The 19,072-nt window shown below is 42.1% G+C and overlaps 1 protein-coding gene across 1 annotated transcript in view; it reads right to left on the reverse strand.

Moving 5' to 3' along the window:
* slc26a5 (solute carrier family 26 member 5) overlaps positions 1 to 19,072 on the reverse strand; it is a 21,430-nt gene continuing 2,358 nt past the window's right edge. Inside the window, exons 3-18 of the mRNA XM_083794500.1 lie at positions 17,605 to 17,744; positions 16,332 to 16,442; positions 13,956 to 14,137; positions 12,568 to 12,732; positions 11,445 to 11,680; positions 9,813 to 9,960; positions 9,488 to 9,601; positions 9,127 to 9,204; positions 7,949 to 8,044; positions 7,335 to 7,441; positions 5,870 to 5,939; positions 5,680 to 5,772; positions 4,114 to 4,227; positions 3,636 to 3,824; positions 2,697 to 2,751; positions 1 to 2,021 (exon numbers count right to left, since the gene is read on the reverse strand). Of these exons, the coding sequence (XP_083650626.1) occupies positions 1,888 to 2,021; positions 2,697 to 2,751; positions 3,636 to 3,824; positions 4,114 to 4,227; positions 5,680 to 5,772; positions 5,870 to 5,939; positions 7,335 to 7,441; positions 7,949 to 8,044; positions 9,127 to 9,204; positions 9,488 to 9,601; positions 9,813 to 9,960; positions 11,445 to 11,680; positions 12,568 to 12,732; positions 13,956 to 14,137; positions 16,332 to 16,442; positions 17,605 to 17,744 (2,032 nt within the window). The 3' untranslated portion in view covers positions 1 to 1,887. The remainder of the gene's footprint in view (positions 2,022 to 2,696; positions 2,752 to 3,635; positions 3,825 to 4,113; positions 4,228 to 5,679; positions 5,773 to 5,869; positions 5,940 to 7,334; positions 7,442 to 7,948; positions 8,045 to 9,126; positions 9,205 to 9,487; positions 9,602 to 9,812; positions 9,961 to 11,444; positions 11,681 to 12,567; positions 12,733 to 13,955; positions 14,138 to 16,331; positions 16,443 to 17,604; positions 17,745 to 19,072) is intronic.

Genomic DNA, 19,072 nt, shown 5'->3' on the forward strand with positions numbered 1-19,072 from the left:
TTAGCAAGGAATATCACATGAAATACTAACCATGTTTTGTATGGAGTATAGGTTGCTGCCTTCAGGAAGGAGATATGGTGTTCCAGCATACAATAAGGGCAGACTGAAGGTCTTTTGTCCATCAGTCGACTTTGAGGCTTAATCTTTTTGGCCAGGACTAGACTGAGCTATGTACACTGGACATTGCTCTTGCCTTTGTGTCTATGTATGCAATTATATTTTATTTTCTGTTTGTGTTGTCAAATGTGTGTATATGTACTGTTTCATACAAGGCCGCTGGGTCGCAAGACACATTTCTGTGCAAACTGACAAAGTACATATCATATATCGGTCCGTGGCCAAATACATAGTGCTGTACTGGAATTGATGGCTTCACTTCTGAGTTCTGACATGCGGCCACAAGGGTGCAGCACCATTGCAGAGATTCATTGTTCTAGAAATTAGTTTCAAGTTTTCACATACACACAAGGCATTGTATTACTTAAAATGTCTTTAACAATACATTTTGTCTGTGCGTAATCTTAAAAGAAAGAGAAGCTAGGTAATTATGCTCTACACATATATGTTCTTATATGTACTCTTTGGTGCTGAGATCCACCTAGCCTGTCATGGCCAGATTAATATCACTCTGCGAGATATTAGTCTGGAATCTGTGTGGAACCTGCTTTTCCAAAGGGCAAATTAAAAAAATGCCTCTGGTGATAAACATGCCCCGTATTTGCATACGAGTTCCCGATTGGTCCATCACTATTTCGGAGGAAGTGAAATCCAATCACAACCGAGTGGTGCCTCTGCCAGAGGGCAAATTATTTTTTTGCAATGGCAGATTTGTCTGGTTTCCAGGTTAGAAATCTGCAGCATGGTCAGTCATGTTTGTCATCTGTGATCTGATCATCACAGGAACATGGTCGCAGAGATGGCCTTCCTGGAGGCAGTGAACAAGGTCTTCCAACCCTGCCATGTTTAGCTCCACCCCAGATACTTGACATACTAGTATAAATCATAAATCTCAGATCTCGTCATCATGGCTTTTGTCATCATGAGGTGTAACAATGTTTGTCTCTTGTCAAATCCAGAAAACATTCCATATCTGTCTTCTAGTGTATGATTTAGTAAAATATCACTCTAGTGCATTTGCAAATGTAAAACCATGTTTGATAATGTTTACAGCACATAAAGCAGAAACGATAGAAAAATACTCTAATGCACGTTTAGGACTGTGCAATCGTGACATTACTGAAGCAATGAATACAGTGTTGAACAGTGACTTTAACAACAGTACATTTGTGATACATTTTCACTAGAAAATACAAGTTGTACTGCCGTGAGGCCCGTGACTATTGGTTGTTTTGCTAGCTTGAGTACATAATTATTTGATTGTACATACCGGTAATGGAAAGAGTATTCCAGTAACTAATCATTTTTGACATAAACGGACAAAACCTCAAAAGTGACTTGTCCGTTTGCGCTGTCCCACATGAGCCTGAATGTCATTTGACCTGCAGAAATAGCTATACCTGACATTTTCACAAAACACACAGCTGAACAGTGAAAAGTGCAAAATAAATTGTAACAATAAGTACTTTGCTCTCAGTGTATGCTTCCATGAGCATAATACAGCAATCAGATTATAGGAATGTCATGAAGAAAACCAATCTAATCCTAGAACCTCTGACGTCTGAATACAACGCGACTGCAGGCGATCCTTCCACGCCACTGTCCGGATGCATTATTTTTCTTTTTCAAGCGAGGAACCCTCAGTCTACAGTAACTCATCCTAGAGTGGCTGATATTATTGACACCTGCCCTGCCTTCCCTGCAAGTCACAGCATCCTGCTAATGGCCTGGTCTCTTCCTCTGAGAATCTACTGTATGAGGGATCTTCCATCAGAGGACAGAGTGGTTGGTGGTTGGGCCTGCTTGGCTGTGCAGCACGGCATCGTGGACAGTGGGAAATACCATCTCAGGAGTCACAGCCCCGGTGAAGAACTGCAAGGTAGCCAGCTCGGACAGTAGGGTTCCTGTTTACACAAAGCAGAAAATGGGATTTTAAGTGAAATAACGGGTCAATGGGCACCAGACAGAAATGGGCCACCTAAATCTGTGGTTTTCAACCGGTGGTCCTTAAGGCGGTTCCAGGTTGTCCCCAGCTAAATGATGGAGAGTTGGTAACCAAATGGACCCTTTAGAATTTAGATCTTTAACTCTTGAGAGCGTAAACTGAAACTGGTTTCAGTTGACGCTCTCAAGAGTAAAAGTTTTGTTAAACATCTTCATTACTTCATTTACAAGAAGTCTACACAATTAGAGAATGTATAGAATAATTGATATTTTGATCAATGTTTGCCAAACACATGGAATTGTAGACAAAATCTTATCCAACGACGACAACATAGTTTTGGGGTCTGTCTGAGAGGCTAAATCTCATCAAATGGTGGTCCGTGGCTCAAATGGCGAGTAAATAATGGGCCTTGTCATGAAAAGGGTTGAAAAACACTGACCTAAATGAAAAGATATGGACACCTGCTACTGGGAATATCACCTGTCACTCTTGTTAAGCGAGCTAACTAAGCCAATAGGAAACAGTCTGGCATATGTAGTTAATTCCCCCTCCCACTTCTGAAGTTACTATCCAGTATCCACTACTCAAGACAATATCTTGTTTACAATGGACCACTTTATTCTTCAATACTTACTGCTGCACCCAGCGATGAACACCTGCACATCCACAGCAGCATACTCTTTAATTACCTGTCAAAACGGACACAATCGATCATTTTTCATTCTCATCAAATATTAATGAATTCATGTATTTATTTATTTCATGAGCGGGACAGTCTCACGAAACGGTATGGTGTAACCGTATTTGTATTGTCACAGTGAGGTCAGCAGGTGTGCCAGTCAGCTCAGCTGGCACCAAGACTCCTGACTGAGTACTCTGGTGACATTTGACATGAGAACAAAGCTCTAATCTGTTATGGTATGACCTAATCTGTGACTATACAACTCTGTGGTTTCATACAATGCATGTTATCACATACACGAGCTTTATATCACTGTTGTGCAAACTGGCATGAACCAGACAAAAGAATCTGGTCACACACTAATGGTTTGTCATTCACTGTCTATTGACTCTTGGCCAAATGGAGAGCCTGTGCAAGAGTGAAGGAGTTAGGAGTGGAGTTGATGCATGCACTTGTGTTGTCTGTGTTCCTTCCCTTTGTCTCGCCCCAAATCTCTCAGCCATAGAGTTATACTTTATCTAGAGGAGGGCCCCCAGCTATTCATTATTTTTTTATTTTTTTATTCCACGATTTTGTAATCCATTTTTCACCCATGTGTCAATTTCCACATACACAATATTACAGTACACACTGTCAGTAATAATCACAACAACAGAATAACCCGGAACCGGAAATCCTCTACTCTCTCTCTGAACCTGTGCTCTTAAAGGCACAATACCTCTCCTGGTGAATGTCATTCAATGTCATTAGATGTGGGTCACCACAATATAAATATAATTATATATCATGACAGATCAATATTACGACAGATAAATTGCCCAGTCCTACGTTCTTCCATGTGACAAGACATTTAAATAGAACGAGACGCCTCTGTAGTACTGTAGTACATACCGATTTCATGGCTTTGGCCCCCACTGAGTCGATGAAGTTGACAGGTGTCCAGTCCAGAATAATGGAGTGGATTGACGTGAGCGGCTCCAGGAAGCGGTCCATTTCCGAGTCGGACTCAGTGTGGGTCTCCGTGACCTGTCCGTTCTTATGCCCCTCAGCCTGGCTGTCACTGTGGGTCGCATCCAAGTCCTTCAACCAATCAAACAGAGAAATGAGAGCGCTTGGTTAAAAATTTCATTCATGCCGAATACTACAGTACATACATAATACTAATAGTGACTTAGATTCATACAGTGACTTTCAAGAAACCCAAAGCACGTACACCAAACCAAAAACAAACCAAAAACAAAACTGTGTCAAACTGTGACACCCCGAGCCGTCAGACCAGTTCTGATGATACTGTAAACATGAAGCACGCCACAATATGCAAGACACGAATGGAAGGGGATTACTACACTAAGAGGAACGACCAACTCACCAGTTTAACTGCGGCCTCTTTTTTCGGTGTAGAATTCAGTTTGTGCTGCTTCCTCTTCTTCAGATTTCTCTGGGCTTTCCGGGCGGCTTGTAAATGTGCAGGGTTCACACCTGTCTGTAAAACATAATTTGAACACTTAAGACATGAGGTGCCTACAATGTGGTGAAGTGGTTGAGTCCTACCAGAGCCATAGAGTAAGACAGAGTTATGCAAACTCCGTTCACTTCATGGGGCCAGTCCAATGGCGGCTCTTCTACATAGACTTCTATTGAGCATGGGGATAACTGGGAGTTTACGGAATGCATTGGAGTCTACGGGCTCACGCGGGTACATGAACCACGTGACCGGGCTGTTTTTTGCCCCCTCAATATCGCAACTCTTCTATTAGATGGCTTCTATTAGATGAGTCCTACAGCATTCTTTGAGTACTACAGACGAAAAACATAAAATATAAATATAATATATATAAATGATGAATAAGTGGTAAGGACCACAAGGCCTTTTCGTGAAGGGGTCAGAATAAAATTTGGACTAAAACTGTTTTCATCTGTAGTACTCGATGGTGATGCCAAACCATAATGCCGGATTCCTCTCATAACCAATAAGATCTGAGCCAAGTCTCCTGAGGAGGCGCGTCTGAAGCCTGTGCTGGACGGGAGTCTCCGGAAGTAAAAGCAAAAACAAACACAGGACCGGTGAAACTCTTCTCACTGTCAGGTGAAAAGAAGTTGCTGCTGGCGACTCCAAGTGTCTCAGAGGAGACGTGGTTGTCTACACCCTCCCCAAGACAACTGTGGGGGCTAGCAGTGATGGACTTTGTGATTAAACATACGTGTCTAATATTGAGTGATCTGCTAATACAATATAATTGAAACAATTGTGGCGGTTGCATTTGGTCTCCCCGCTCTTCTAATGAGACATTTACATCCTGCGGTCTGGTTTTATCACTACTGGTTAACAAGAGGTACTGTACCGCCTAAAAGGTCAAAACAAAAGTATCCTCGAGTAAGTGGGTGTGGCAGTTCACCCTGCCACTAACAGCACATCACACTCATAACACTCCACTACAATACACCATGACACAATAGCCAGGGGCCTTGTTCATTAGTTTGGTGAGTGCACACACTAAAACTGGTATTAACATTGTTCCTGTGCTGTTTTCCAAATGTATTGTTATTTTTTCTTTATTGTTTACCATTGTATGTATCAAGGTTATGACTTTTGTTTCTTGTTTTACCACAGTATATTCCCTGACTTCTGGGCAGAGGCAAAGCACCAGAGGAGTGACTTTTGAGGACTAATTCAAGTGCCTATGGCACATTCTACCCGCACTCAGTACAGAGTGTGACAGTGGGCATTTCATTCAAAATAATTTCAGCACTTGAGGTTCAAATCCGAGGTAGGACATGAAACTTTAACATGGATGTAAAAATAGTTAAACTATATAAAAGGTAATTAACCGTGATTCAAACAAACAGGAAGTAATTCACTTATAGCATATGCAGTATGCTCTACATGTCCATGTCTGCATTCACATGCTCGTGCACATGTGAAAACGCAGATTACCTTCTCTTTGAGGTTGTTCACATAAAGCTCACTGTTGGCAAAGTAGATTGAGGAGTTGGAGTGGAAAATCTTAATCCCCGAACATTCCGCTGCCTGCGAACGAGACCCAATCACAGACAGGCTTCAGTATTTCAGCTGACAGTGCCTTAAAGTTTACATGTGCATTTGCTCATCATATTTGAAGGCTCACCTCTTCATACTCAGCCACATCACAGTACAACCCTGTGTCTGCCACTTGGCCAAGGATAGCACTCTTGGGGCTGGGGAATAAAGATATTCAAAATAGTGATAATAAAACATTCACATCTTTCACATGAACCTCATTTAAAAACATTGGAACAACAGGCAACAGGGCAGGATGATATTAAAAATATAAATGTGTATCTTTTTGCCTCCAGAGGTATGCATAGCACAAAAACAACCAGTTCAGTTACAACTTCAATTTTTTACTGATAGTTTAGGCCTACTTACTGATGGCAATAAGTTTGGTTTTGGTGGACTAGATCTGCAGTATGTGTAGCTGTCCCAGTTATGGGTATACTGTAATATTTTATTTAGCTTATTTTTCTGAAACTGCATATGGTAAATTGTATTTTTTGTTTTGGGCAACAAACTGTATATTTCGGTATTTGTATGGTAAATGCATGGTGAGATAGTGCCATCTACTGTGCTCTGTATTTGTGGTCTGTTTGTCTGGTTCATGGGCAGGTTGAATTAGGCTCACCTAAGCAGCTAATCACCTCATTTCAATCACCTGTTGGGTTTGGGCATGTTTGGGCAGAACAAACAGAGCAGAGGTGAAGAGAGGAGCTCTTTCATGTCAGAGAGTCTCCACAAAAGATAAGAAAGAAAATAATATAAAAAAGAACTTAACTGAACTCCTAAAAGTCTGTGCAGAAGGCGCATACGGTATGTTCCCAGTTGTTTTTTTTGGTGTCTGTAAAAGTTATATTGCCATTGTATCGTGTATTTGTTTGTGTTTGTGACATGCGGACATTTCATTGTGAGAATATGGACAATTCATGGTCATTTAAAAGGACAGCATGACTGACTGACAAGGGCATTCATAATTTCATGTGGTAATAATGTAATAATAACATTGTGGTTAAAAAATATTATGTGATTTCTTTGCTGTTTTTCACGTTGTCGCTTGGGATAAATAAAAAGCCCTCTCGATATCAGTTGGGACGTTGTCTTATTTCTGCACCAGATGAAGATGGTTTAGGAGCAGTTACAGTATGTATGAACATAGACTTTGGCCATGAGTAACATAATAAAAGCCGATCTAAGCAGGTGGCGTTGAGAAGGTGGATAAATATAACAGCAAAACGATGACTGCACAGATGCCGAGCTGAGTGGGGTCGAGTGCGCCATATGAATAGACTAGAAACAATGACCAAATTGTATGAATGATGGTTGGTTTGTTTGTACAGTCTATGCGTGCTACCAGTCACCTTGACCACGTTCAACCTGGTGTCTATGGGCATGTCATGATATTTTGTATTTTTTTAAATAGAGAAAATAGCCCGTCTACACCCGTCGTGAGCTTGTAGATGGGCTAATTTTGCAGCACAACACCACAATAAGACTTAGTATAAAATAGGGCCTAAATTGTTTCCTGAGCGAACGTTCGATGGTGCTTTGCATGACGTTACCTTTGTGTTCTGTAGATGACAGTCAATATAGCAAATCCAATAGCCACAAGAAGACCATAATCCAGACCCAGCAGCACGGAAGCTACAAATGCTACCAACCAGATTGCCTGAAAGAAGCAAATCCATTAAGTGCTGTAGAGAACACACACACACACACACACACACACACACACACACACACACACACTACATTAAAGGGATAGTTCACCCCCAAAATGCCTTTTTTTCCATCGATTACTCAAAAGGAGGCTCTTCGTGTCTCCATAGGGAACTGCTGGTCATCAAATTATTGGTTTAGGAATGTGACAAAAACGAAAGGAAATATGTGTGAATCACACTCCATTGGGTGAGGAGAAAAAAAATGTTGGTTGAACTATCCCTTTGAAAACCGTAATCCTCCATATAATCATGAATGATGGTTTGTTTTTTAGTTCTGGTCCCACTGTCATAGTAGTATTGAAACCAAAATGCTAACAATTTCCGCTTTTGGAAACGCAAACAAATATACGGGTCAGGAGCAGTTGCGTTTTTGAATAGACTAAATTAACTTAACAAGAATTTGGAATGGTTTTCAGTCTCCTGACATCTTTGTATGTTATGAAATGGGGACTCACCAGTTCAATTTTGCTGGTTCTCCACAGGGCCGGGATGTCCCGGGTCTGTTTGAACATGCCCAACAGGTTCACCATGATGATGGCTGCCAGCACAGTCTGGTAACAACAGGTAACATACATAATTATACATGTCAAACCAACTGAACAGGATCCATATGATGTGACTCTAAAGGGCTGCTTATATTGTTATAGTTTATGGTTTGATTGAATACTTTATTAAAAATAATCACACTTGTGTGAAGTGAGGGGCGCTCTTATCATCATACAACATCACTTTTGGTGTCTTCACTTCTCTGTCCTCACGTATTATACTCACATTCCGTGCTCCCATAGCAAAATCATTGCTATGGGGTACACACAAACACACAAAGCTGGGCATAGTAGAGGCTAGCGCCCCTCAAAAAAATAATTAAATAATTAAAGTTCAATGCAAGGTCTGCTAAGAGGATTTGAAACCCACGAAAGCATATGGGTTATTCGTTGTCCTTTTTACTCAATTCATCAAAACATTTAATGATAGACAAGTAATCTATCGTTTATAAAGCTATTGGCCCGGTTTTCCAAAGGACACATGGGGCTCCATTTTCGTCATCGCTAAACCCCTTAACCCTAAACTTCTTTGCCTTTTCTTTTTACTATTTTGCTAAACATTTTTGAATACCGGTAGTTAAAATGGCCTGTCTACAAGCTCACGTGTCAATGTAGATTGGCTAGTTGAACTATTCAAAAATGTTTTTCAAAATGGTAAAAAAAAGGCAAAGAAGTTTAGGGATAGCACATGCTCAGATGCCCTCTAGGCCGCACACAGAAGCCTGTGAACATAGTTTTTCTTTTTAATTTATTTGACAGTAGGCTCTCTTTACTCTTAAAAAAAATAATATATATATATATATAATTTATATATATATATATATATATTTATTAAGAGTAAAGAGAGCCTACTGTCAGCTGTCCAAATATTATTAAATTAAATTTCAGAATGGTAGACCTGAGGCCCAGGCCCACCATACCTCTTACACCACCATGTGTCCTTTGGGAAACCGGGCCATTGAGGTTCTGGCACTGTTGCAATGACTGCTGAAACGAAACATGGTTAGGACTCACTAGCTTCACGTCAAGCTGTCTAAATGCTCGGAAATCCATATGCTAGAGTTTGGTGTGCGTTTGGTTGTACCCACCTGAGGAAGGGGCTCGAAGATAAACCCGACAGCCACCACTACCAGTAGCACCACTAAAGATGCTAGCAGCCCTGCAATCTGACCAGGCAGACGGCACATCACAGCACACACAACACAGGAGGAGACACAAAACAAACACACCTCGATAAGATAACTGTGTCAACAATGGCCGGTGCCTCGTGTAATCTTTATGGCTTTACGATGTCAATTTAGCAAATGTGATGAGGTCACGCCTGTGCCGAGAAAAGACAAATGTGACGTGTGTCCTTTAAAAAAAAAAAAAAAATCTGACTTCTGAGTGTGCGACTGTGCATATGCGTATGTGTATGTATATATGTGCGTGTGTGCGTGCGTGCATTACCTGTGTCTTGCCCCCTGTGCTCTCCTGCACCAGGCTTCGTGACATGGAGCAAGTGATGGCAAAGGTTTGGAAGAAAGAGCTGATGAAGTTACACAGACCCAAGGCAATCATCTCCTGTGATCAATACAACAGTCAGAATAGATTGGTTATTGTACGTCGGATTGTGGCTATGTGTTCAGAAATATGCTCTGAGAGTGCCGGATCACTTTCTGGTCATTGAGAAAATCCAGAGTCGGATCTTTGCTGTTGAGTTTGGTAATCACTGCCCTGGCCTAGACAGTAGTATATTATCTCTCTCTATGATAGAAACTAGTTTCAGCCTCACCTGGTTGCCGTCCACGCTGTAGCCATGCTTCAGAGCAAAGATCTTGGCCAGAGAGATGCCCATTGAGAATCCTACGATTGCTATGGCGAAGGAATCCGTGACCAAATTGGGTAGAAGAGAGAAGTGTGGAACTGCAGGGGGGAGGAGCCTATAGACAGATATAGGCAAAAAAAGATTTTGCTTTGTAATGTTTTCAAACAAAATAAACTGTTGGCATAAAAACAGCACCCAAATGTCCAACATAGTCTGATGCACGTTACATCATGTAAATGATAATAACTGACAGTTGGCGTACCCCTATCAGAACAAGTAACTGGACATCACACACCAGCCGTGACACCATTGTTCATGGTACAATGGAACTTGTGACATGAGAGAAGTGGTATAGTGAAACAGGTGAACTGTTAGCCTAACCATTGTCAACTTTTACCCTACAGTATGCCAGTGGTTCTCAATGTGGGGCCCAGGGACCCTCATTCCTTCCTTCCTTCCACTTGGTCATTAAGGTCCACAGAATGAGAGGCCTGCTCTGCCGAAAACATTGCGAAAACGTTCCAGACCCACAGGAACGCACCCAGGGTGTCGGCCCGATTCCGGCGAGCCGCCCCGCGTCCGAAATGTTGAGAAATGACAGAGTTACCATGTGGGGGTCCAAAGGAGGGTTCCAAATGGACCCTAACTTTATTGATAGATTTTTTACAGTATTATGACAGGAAATGGGGAGAGAGATGGGGAGGAAGACATGCGGCAAAGGTCGTCGGGATCTGGACTCGAACCCGCGACACGCCGTCAGGCTAGGTGCCTGGACCGCTCGGCCCAGGCAACAGTTCTGTAACTCAGAGCTATGGGGGTCCTTGAAATAAATATTGAGAACCACTGACCTACAGTATGGCACGGCCTGTCTCTTTCTCGCTCCATTTCACTTTCTGTCTCTCTACATTCCCTTTGAATACTCCCACAGTCTAATCTACTCACTAATGACAGCTCACTTGTTTCCACTTCCCTGTTAGTCCTGCCAATCTACTCATCTCACTTCATTCCCCCTCAACCATTGCTCCTTTAAAAACTCCTCTCTGTATTTAAACTTGCTTACTCCATCAGCTGTCTTTCCTAGATGTTGTCGGTGTGCGTTTCCTGGCTTTTGTCTGCACTGCTGTGTTTGAAAAATGCCTCACCTCTCGTAAGCCTGATATTTACTTATATATACTTATTATTATTATAAGCAATGTGTTGTAGTGTCCCTGAGCATGACATTTTAACACCTAACTGCTCCCCCTCTGTGGGCAGCACTCAGCGGGTCGGTGTCATTATTCCGTCGGTAACCACACATGTATGGTCACATATTGGAGCGGCTAGCACCGCTCAAAAACCTGCCTTGCATCACTGTTCTACATCTGGCTCCTGAAAACCTCTTTTTAAATCAGCACTACAGTACGTCCACTAGAAGCATGTTAGTATGTTGTAGAAATGCGGTTGGAAAACGGTTACCGTAAGTCAGTATAAAATACACCCTACTTCCAGCACCCTTGCTCAGACCACACGGTTCTCAGCCTTCATTATGATCTGAACACAACTTGCAATTTGCAACTTGCAATTTGAGCCGTACCGTGGCGCCTGGTGACGCTGGCTTACCCCACTGGAATTGTCCCCACCACGTCCACGCTGTAGTTCTCTGACAGCCCGATGCCGTAGGAAATGCCCGTAGAGACGGCGACCATGATCATCTCTCCAGGAATGGGTACAGGAAGTTTCTTCTTGAAGCGCTCATTGATGTCTTTAATCCCGTATAGGAGGACCATACACACCAGGCCCACGATGAGAGTGGCGATGTTGGTGCTGGTGATGTCACTGAACACTGCCTTGACACTCTTGATGGACAACAGAGAGGAAGGACCACTTCACTACTTTTCAACTTATCTTCATATAATTGGTCCTCACCAATGTTCATGGTAAAAAAGTTAAAAAATCCGTCCACCAGTGACATTGTTTGGCAGATTATCTTTTAAACAAATATTTGGTTTTTTATTATCGTGAGAACGATTGCTTCTATTTTCGCATTGCAACTTTTCAGGAATAGAAAGCCTGCGGTTTCTATTAGCTTGTATTCCCCATAGATGATGCCACTGGTGGACGGGTTTCTGAACTGCCCATGGCCCACAGACTGAGTAGAAAAAATTGTGCCATTTTATCATGATTATTAGTGAGGACCAATTATATGAAGATTGGTTGAAAAGTGGTGAAGTGGTCCTAATAGATTGATTGATTGAATGTGAGGTCATGTGAAAAGAAAAATGCCTAAAAGAGAATTTATGTGCTTTAAATCAAATGTTGTAGTCAGCAGTATTCACAAGATAGCTTAGAGCACTGGTTCTCAAAGTGAGGAAGCTTGGAAATGTGTCACATTACAAGGCGTAGTGAGTTTGCCCGGTTGAAAGTGGTTAATTTCAATATAATTCAGCAGCTAGAGATCCAATGAGATATGACCATATATATGATCATGTGTTTCCCCCACCTACAATAGAGACAACTAATATCTTCTCTTATGGAGGTCCTTGGCACCAAATAATTTCAAATGGGGGACCCGTGGATTGCTACTGTATGTATCAATTTGATGGTCCGTGACATCAAACAGTTTGAGAACCACTGGTTTAGTAGACCAGGGAAAACCTCAACACTTGTGATAAACCAAACACTTTTGTGATTCTAGCTATACTCCGCAGCAAAGAATTACAAAGACAGCCAGCCTGTAACTCACGTAGAGCGCAGAGAGGGGCCCACTGAAGCGCTGCGTCTTGACCCCCAGCAGGTACTTGAGCTGTGATATGAAGACGTGCACGGCCGCCGCTGTTGTGAACCCTCGCACCAGAGGCTCAGTGAGGTAGATGGCCACAAACCCAAACCTGAGGAGACCTAGGACCAGCTGGAGAGGGGAGGGAGAGAGAATGAAATGGAAAAATGAAGCTACAGTATGAAAAAAACAGTCGATCCAAGCAACCTTAGAACATGTTTTGCCGGGATTCAGAACAGCCGTGGAACCACAGGCACAAAAGCTCAACAGTTAAGGATTAACCTGTGATATCATGCCATACTTTTTATTTGTGTTTTCTTTATTCACTTGGTGATTAAGGTCCACAGAATGAGAGGCCTGCTCTGCTGAAAACATTGCGAAAAAAAGTTACGGCCATTTTTGTATACCACACCATACTACCATACTGCATAGACAACCAATATATGGCAACTTTTTTTTTCGCGATGTTTCTGGCAGAGCAGGCCTCTCATTCTGTGGACCTTAATGACCAAAACACAAATAACATCACAGGTCCTGTCCAATTTTGGGCCTGTGGCTCCCCGGCTATAAACGTGATGATGTGTTTTTACCACATTGTCTCAAACCAAAAGTACAACACAGATTCAGGTTTCAACTTGTGAAAGACCCCCCCACCCCCTTTCCCTCCAACCCACTGATTTCAGTGATTTGTGTAAACAACACTTCTGAGCGTTAGAAAAAGTGGAGAAAAAAAAGCCCCTAAAGCTTTGTTGCATTACTTTACTCTGTGAGGCTAAGCCAACAGCCACCAGGGGTTGGTATACACAACACCAGAACAAAAACACGCTGGTTTGCAGAAACAAACAACAGACCCTCCAGGCGACTCTTTCCCATCGATGGTTTATTATATGGCATTGTCAACTATTGCTGGGTATGGTACTAGTAGTGTTGATTTTGCAGATGAAAAATGTTTGTCGACTAAACTTATTCACAGACATAAAACTAAATGGAAACTAAGCTATGGTGACTAAAACTATGACTAAATATATTGACAATTTCGTCAACAAATGAAAACTAGACTAAAATGATAGGAAGGAACTAGTGGACAAGAGATCCACTATAAGTAAATGACAAGTCATTTTAAAAATCAAAATCAGCCATTATGACGGCATCAAGGCCCGCCAAAATACATTTTAGTCGACTAAATCAACTAAAATGTTGTGATATTTAGTCGACTAACACTAAAATATTCCAGGTGACAAAATGTGACCAAAGCTAAATGAAAATTATTAAAAAGTACTAAAACTAAAAATCGAAATTTGCTGTCAAAATCAACACTGTATGGTAGTCCCTATCAGCTAGGCTAGGGAACAGACCTGGATGATTCCCACCATGGTGCAGAGCACCACAGCCAGCTGGACCCGCCTGGCGTCGCGCGCTTCCACGTCTAACACGCTAGATGCGTTGGTGCCGTTGGCGGCCGGGATGTAAAACATGGAGTCCGGAGCCTCCCTCACGGCCACACCGCCGATCATCAGGCTGATCACGGCAAACGTGCCTGTGGGGAGAACAACCACAGGACAGGAGCGTCACCCGCCGCTGCCGTGCAGACAACGTCTCGTCCCAAACACAAACCGTTACTTTTCAGGAAAATGAAACATTAATGACCTGTTCCAATGGATCCCAGTGCAGTTATTATTTAATAAATAGTTGCTATTGCTAGTTCTTCTTTGGTTACATACTGTAGGCCTATTTAAAGATAAAAAATAAAAAATAAATTAACAACAAATATGCCTGTCCTGTAGTATCTACTGTACAAGCTACCAACACATTGTTAGCTTGTAGATCAGCTATTGTTATTATAAGTAAAAACTAGGGCATTCATTTACGAACAAAAAAAACAAACATACATTAAAATGTTCAGTATGGAGACAGACATCCCAATGATTGATATCCTGAACGTGATAATCTGTATCTTGTTTTCTTGCATGTGTGTGTACAGCAGGGTAGCCCTAATATCTGCTCTTGCCCATTCCTCCATTCCACGCGGAGCAGAAGATGTTTTGTTTCCCAGGCGGAATATAATACCTGGGTTTGATTCCAAATGCTTACATTAGGGGCTCGTCTGAGATCGGGTTTCCCTGAGGGATAGAAGGGGGTGATTGCAGCAGATTGGTTGCAGCAGATTTCACCCAAGGGATTCCCTTTGGTAGAGAGGACGATGTTTGGTTTCCCATGTGGGAGACCCAGGTTTAGATCCAGGTTGTTACAATTTACATATGCTAGACTCGTTTCAATTTACTTCTCTGGTATGCTAATCGGTGGACATAACCAAAACAATCATTATTTTTTTATTTTTTTGCATGCCCAAAATAAAGACACCAGGGGGCTAAAGTGGCTAGTAAAGCATGAACACACAGGTGGCTCAAGCTTGGGGTTGCATTTAATTGGTGTAAGGCATGTAATCCTAATGTCAACACCTGCCTAGAAATTAAGCTCCTTATCAGTCTCCGCACACATCTGAATGAAATGCATTTACAGGAGTGGCTCCCAAACAGGGGGGTGAGACAAGTCCAGAACTATACAAAAAGTTATGAATATATATATATCTTTCATTTTAAATTACAACAGCGCTCGTTTTCCAATAAAGACGCAACTTTTTGGTATTTGACTCCGAGTTGCGCAGCCATCTTGCTTCAACACTTGAACACATGCCAAAATTCTCCCTCTCAATGTTCACCAGATACGTACAAGGCAGCATTTTGGTTAGGAGCCATTAGCATCGGAGGAGGTTGCAAACTACTTTCAATTTATTGTTGCTCTCACCTTTGTAAAGGTTTAGCGGGCATCGGTTATGGTGCCCATTTCTCAAGTGTGACAGCTGACATTTGAGAGGACCCTGCCCCCCTTTCAGAGTGTGAGTGAGAGTTCTCTTCCTTGTACTTACTCGGCATTGGTTTGACGATATGTGTGTGTGTGTGTGTGTGTGTGTGTGTACAACCTGTGCATCTGGCTATTATGTATTTTATTTTGTCTATCCAAAGCTCACCTTTTGTGGAAAGACACACACCACAGTGACAGTGTAGCCCATGTTGGTGTGAGAGGGGCTGTAAACATAATTCGAGCTGACAGTGTGTGCTTGGCACGGATTGTGGAAAACGATCTGGGAACACTTACTGTCCAAGGGGAAAGGATTGCACTGTATCAAAGAGCAAGTCCTTCTAAATCAATGGTGTACATGATATTAACAGGTTTCAGCCCGGAAATCCTATTTTGTGCATGTCATAATATGCAAAAACATAAGATATTCTAAAAGAAATTAAAACAAGTTTATAAAGTAGCTAAAATACCGTAGCTGATCAACAAGCTCACAATTCCTCTCATCACTATTTGTTGTATGACGAGGTGTATATAGGTCTTAGGGGTGGGTTTAAGTATTTGGGGTTAGCCAACGGGGTTAACTCATTGCTGCTTTGTGACATTAATTGCAGAGCAGAGAACAGTGACTGTGCGGCTGTGGCGACATCACAAAGGCCACACTTTTTCTTTCGTTTCTTTCCATCCCTTGTTGGTAGAATCTATGACCCATCTTATATTGTGACGGCTGAAAGACGAAACCGAAGAAGGGAAACCGCTGAGGGTTGTAAACCGCAGCCATGTTATAATGTAAACCGCATATACTGCACAGTAACCACAACCCACAGAGCTTAAGTATGAGGATTACCTATTACCTGATGCTTACAGCACAGTACCTATGGATATGTGTCTGGAGGTTCCAAAGAAGGTGTAGAGTAAAACGGGGTAGAACGAGGAGTAGAGGCCGTACACCGGTGGAACAGCAGCCAGCATGGCATAGGCTAAACCTAGAAGAAGAAAGGGAGTTACCACTTGAACCCTGATTGATTGATTTATTGATTGATTGAACAGTTTGCAGAATTACAGTACATTTCAAGTACAACTCAATACAAAAACTGTTAACTGTGAGTGGACGACACCCTAAAGCATTACACTTGAATAGGGCCCACCATTTTCAATTCATCAAAACATTAAGAGATGTACGAATATACACAACAATATATACGGTAGTCAAAACAGGAAATCATCATAGGAGGTAAAAAGGGAAAAGAAACATATACAGTGAGGGGGAAAAGGGGTGTGTGGGGGATTCAGATGGCATCCCTATGTTAAACATTAAAGTTTGAATGTTAAAAATGTTAAACGAATGTTAAACAATAAAGTTCTCAGTCTCCTGTATTCCATATGAAATTAAATTAAATTAAATAGCCTATCTGCAAACTCTCAATGGGTCACAGATTATTTTAAGATTAGAGCATTTAAAGTGGTCAAACTAGCAATATGTTTAGAAGCATATTCCTTTGCTTTCATAAAAGCAAAGGTTAAAGCCTCAGTCTGTGATTTCTTTACCTGATTGGCAGCATGCAGAACGGTAGAATATTAGAAAAACTTCATAATTTTACATAGTGTTTAGGAAACGGCGCTAGTCGTGAGATATAATATATTAGTGTCTGTCGACTAGAGGGAAAAAGCAGGGGGCCTAGTATGAACCAGTGGAGCTGGAGGTCAACAAAGTATATAGGGTTTGGAGATAAGAAACAAAACATATAAGCCTCTAGTTTGAGGGCGATGTCAGCAGTGGAGTTAATGTGTCCGCAATCTGAGAACCCATCGTCAAAAAAGAAAGGAAAAAGAGCGCCCTCTTTTACTTTTAATTTATTGACGGAGTCAACAGTCTGTCTCGAGAGATGAATGCGTCCATAAGTGTGACACACAGCAACTGAACTGGCTCAGGAAGTGCAAAGTGACAAACAAGCACAGCGGTGTGCAGAGCTCGTCGCCCCTGAGGTTGAACTTTTGCGCAGCACACTTTGGCAACATTTCAACTTAACTTAAAAAAATTGAAAAATTCAGCATATAGTTATTTTGAAATAAAGTTTATATGTAGGCCAAATGTTGGTCATTGAAATATGGTAGTGAGTGGTGACTGAAGCATTGCACTGCACTGACCTTGAGGGAGTTGCATAACCCCGGTGCTCAGCCCTGAAACGATATCCCCAACCAGGTACTGCTTCACTGGATAGGAAGGCAGCCATGTTATAATGGGCAGAAAGCTCAGAGCTGCTGCTTTGGCCCTCTCTGATGAACACCTGTGGAATGATAGAAGAGACAGAGAGATGGAATTGGAGCTGGTGAAGTATTCTTTTGCAAAAAACTATGTTAATTCTTTAAACTACTACCATCGAGTGCACAGTTAAAACTAGACGTTTCACCTCTGTGAGAGTCTGTGTGGGTGAGTGTGTCAGGCATTGCGAGGCTTCTGAAACACATTTGATGTTCACTCAAGATGAAAACGGATTTAAAACCAACATTTCATCCGCAATATTTGGTCATTGAATCTGTCCATGTTCGTCGTAAATATTTCTATGAGTGACAATGCTGAGTGACCAAAAACACAAAGCTGCATACAAGACAGCAGTAGTGAGAGACATAGAGAATGGACTCAGACCAGCTGTCATATAGACACTGTAGTCACAGTAGGCGTCAAGCGAATAACCAGCTCAGTGGCCTTGTGGTTAGTGTCCTGAGATTGGGAGGTTGGGGTTCGATACAAAATCATTGATATTGTATGTCTCCCTGCTTGGCATTGCATTGGCTTGGATAAGTCCCTGCAACATACTAGCATCATACTTGTACATCAAGCTGCCTCATGGTACAGAAACAGGAGGCGTAAGTTCTGACTGTCACGGGGCAGCCCGTGCCCTAGCCCCTCTCGGAACCCCCTGGGTCAGCCCAATCCGAACCGAACCGGGCTGACCCGTAGGGTCCCTGTGCGTTACTTTTTTTCGTATGGGAATGTTGGAACGCGGACATAAAAACCCTCTGTAACATCATGTCCGCGCCGTTTGACGTCTTCTTTTCGTTTGCGTTATTCTGAAGGTGTCAACTATAAGTACCTATACATACCGCTGCGAATTCTCTTGTGTCGCAGAAGCCGTTAAGTATTTTTGATCTTTGTTTGACCGATTTGGTCGCTTTGATTCTTCTTGTTTATTTACCGTTTATTGTACCGCCTCCCGTGCGGTTGGCTTGTGCCGGCTACGTTCCTGCCTCTGATCTGCTCTGTCATAGCTATAGCGCCACTAGCTAGCCGGTACAGGCGGTACAATGAGGTGTCAATAAACAAGGAAGGAAGAGAAGAATCAAAGCGACCAAATCGGTCAAACATAGATTAAAAATACTTAACTTGTAATGTTCTATTTATTGATACTGTAACTGAAATGCATGGCTGAAGTATACTACTAATGGTTTTAAACTTATTTATTGATTTGAAGTTGAAGTGATTGTGAGTCACACCTCCCCTCTGCAGTGGCATTCCGGTTGATTGGGAAGGTGCCAAGTGCTGCAGAGGAGGAGGGGTGTTTGATTCGAGACCAATCTTATTTAAAACAAAACTATAGTTTGTGTATGAATGGAC

This window comes from Protomyctophum parallelum, assembly GCF_964188405.1.
Source record: "Protomyctophum parallelum genome assembly, chromosome: 22".
NCBI lineage: Eukaryota > Metazoa > Chordata > Actinopteri > Myctophiformes > Myctophidae > Protomyctophum > Protomyctophum parallelum.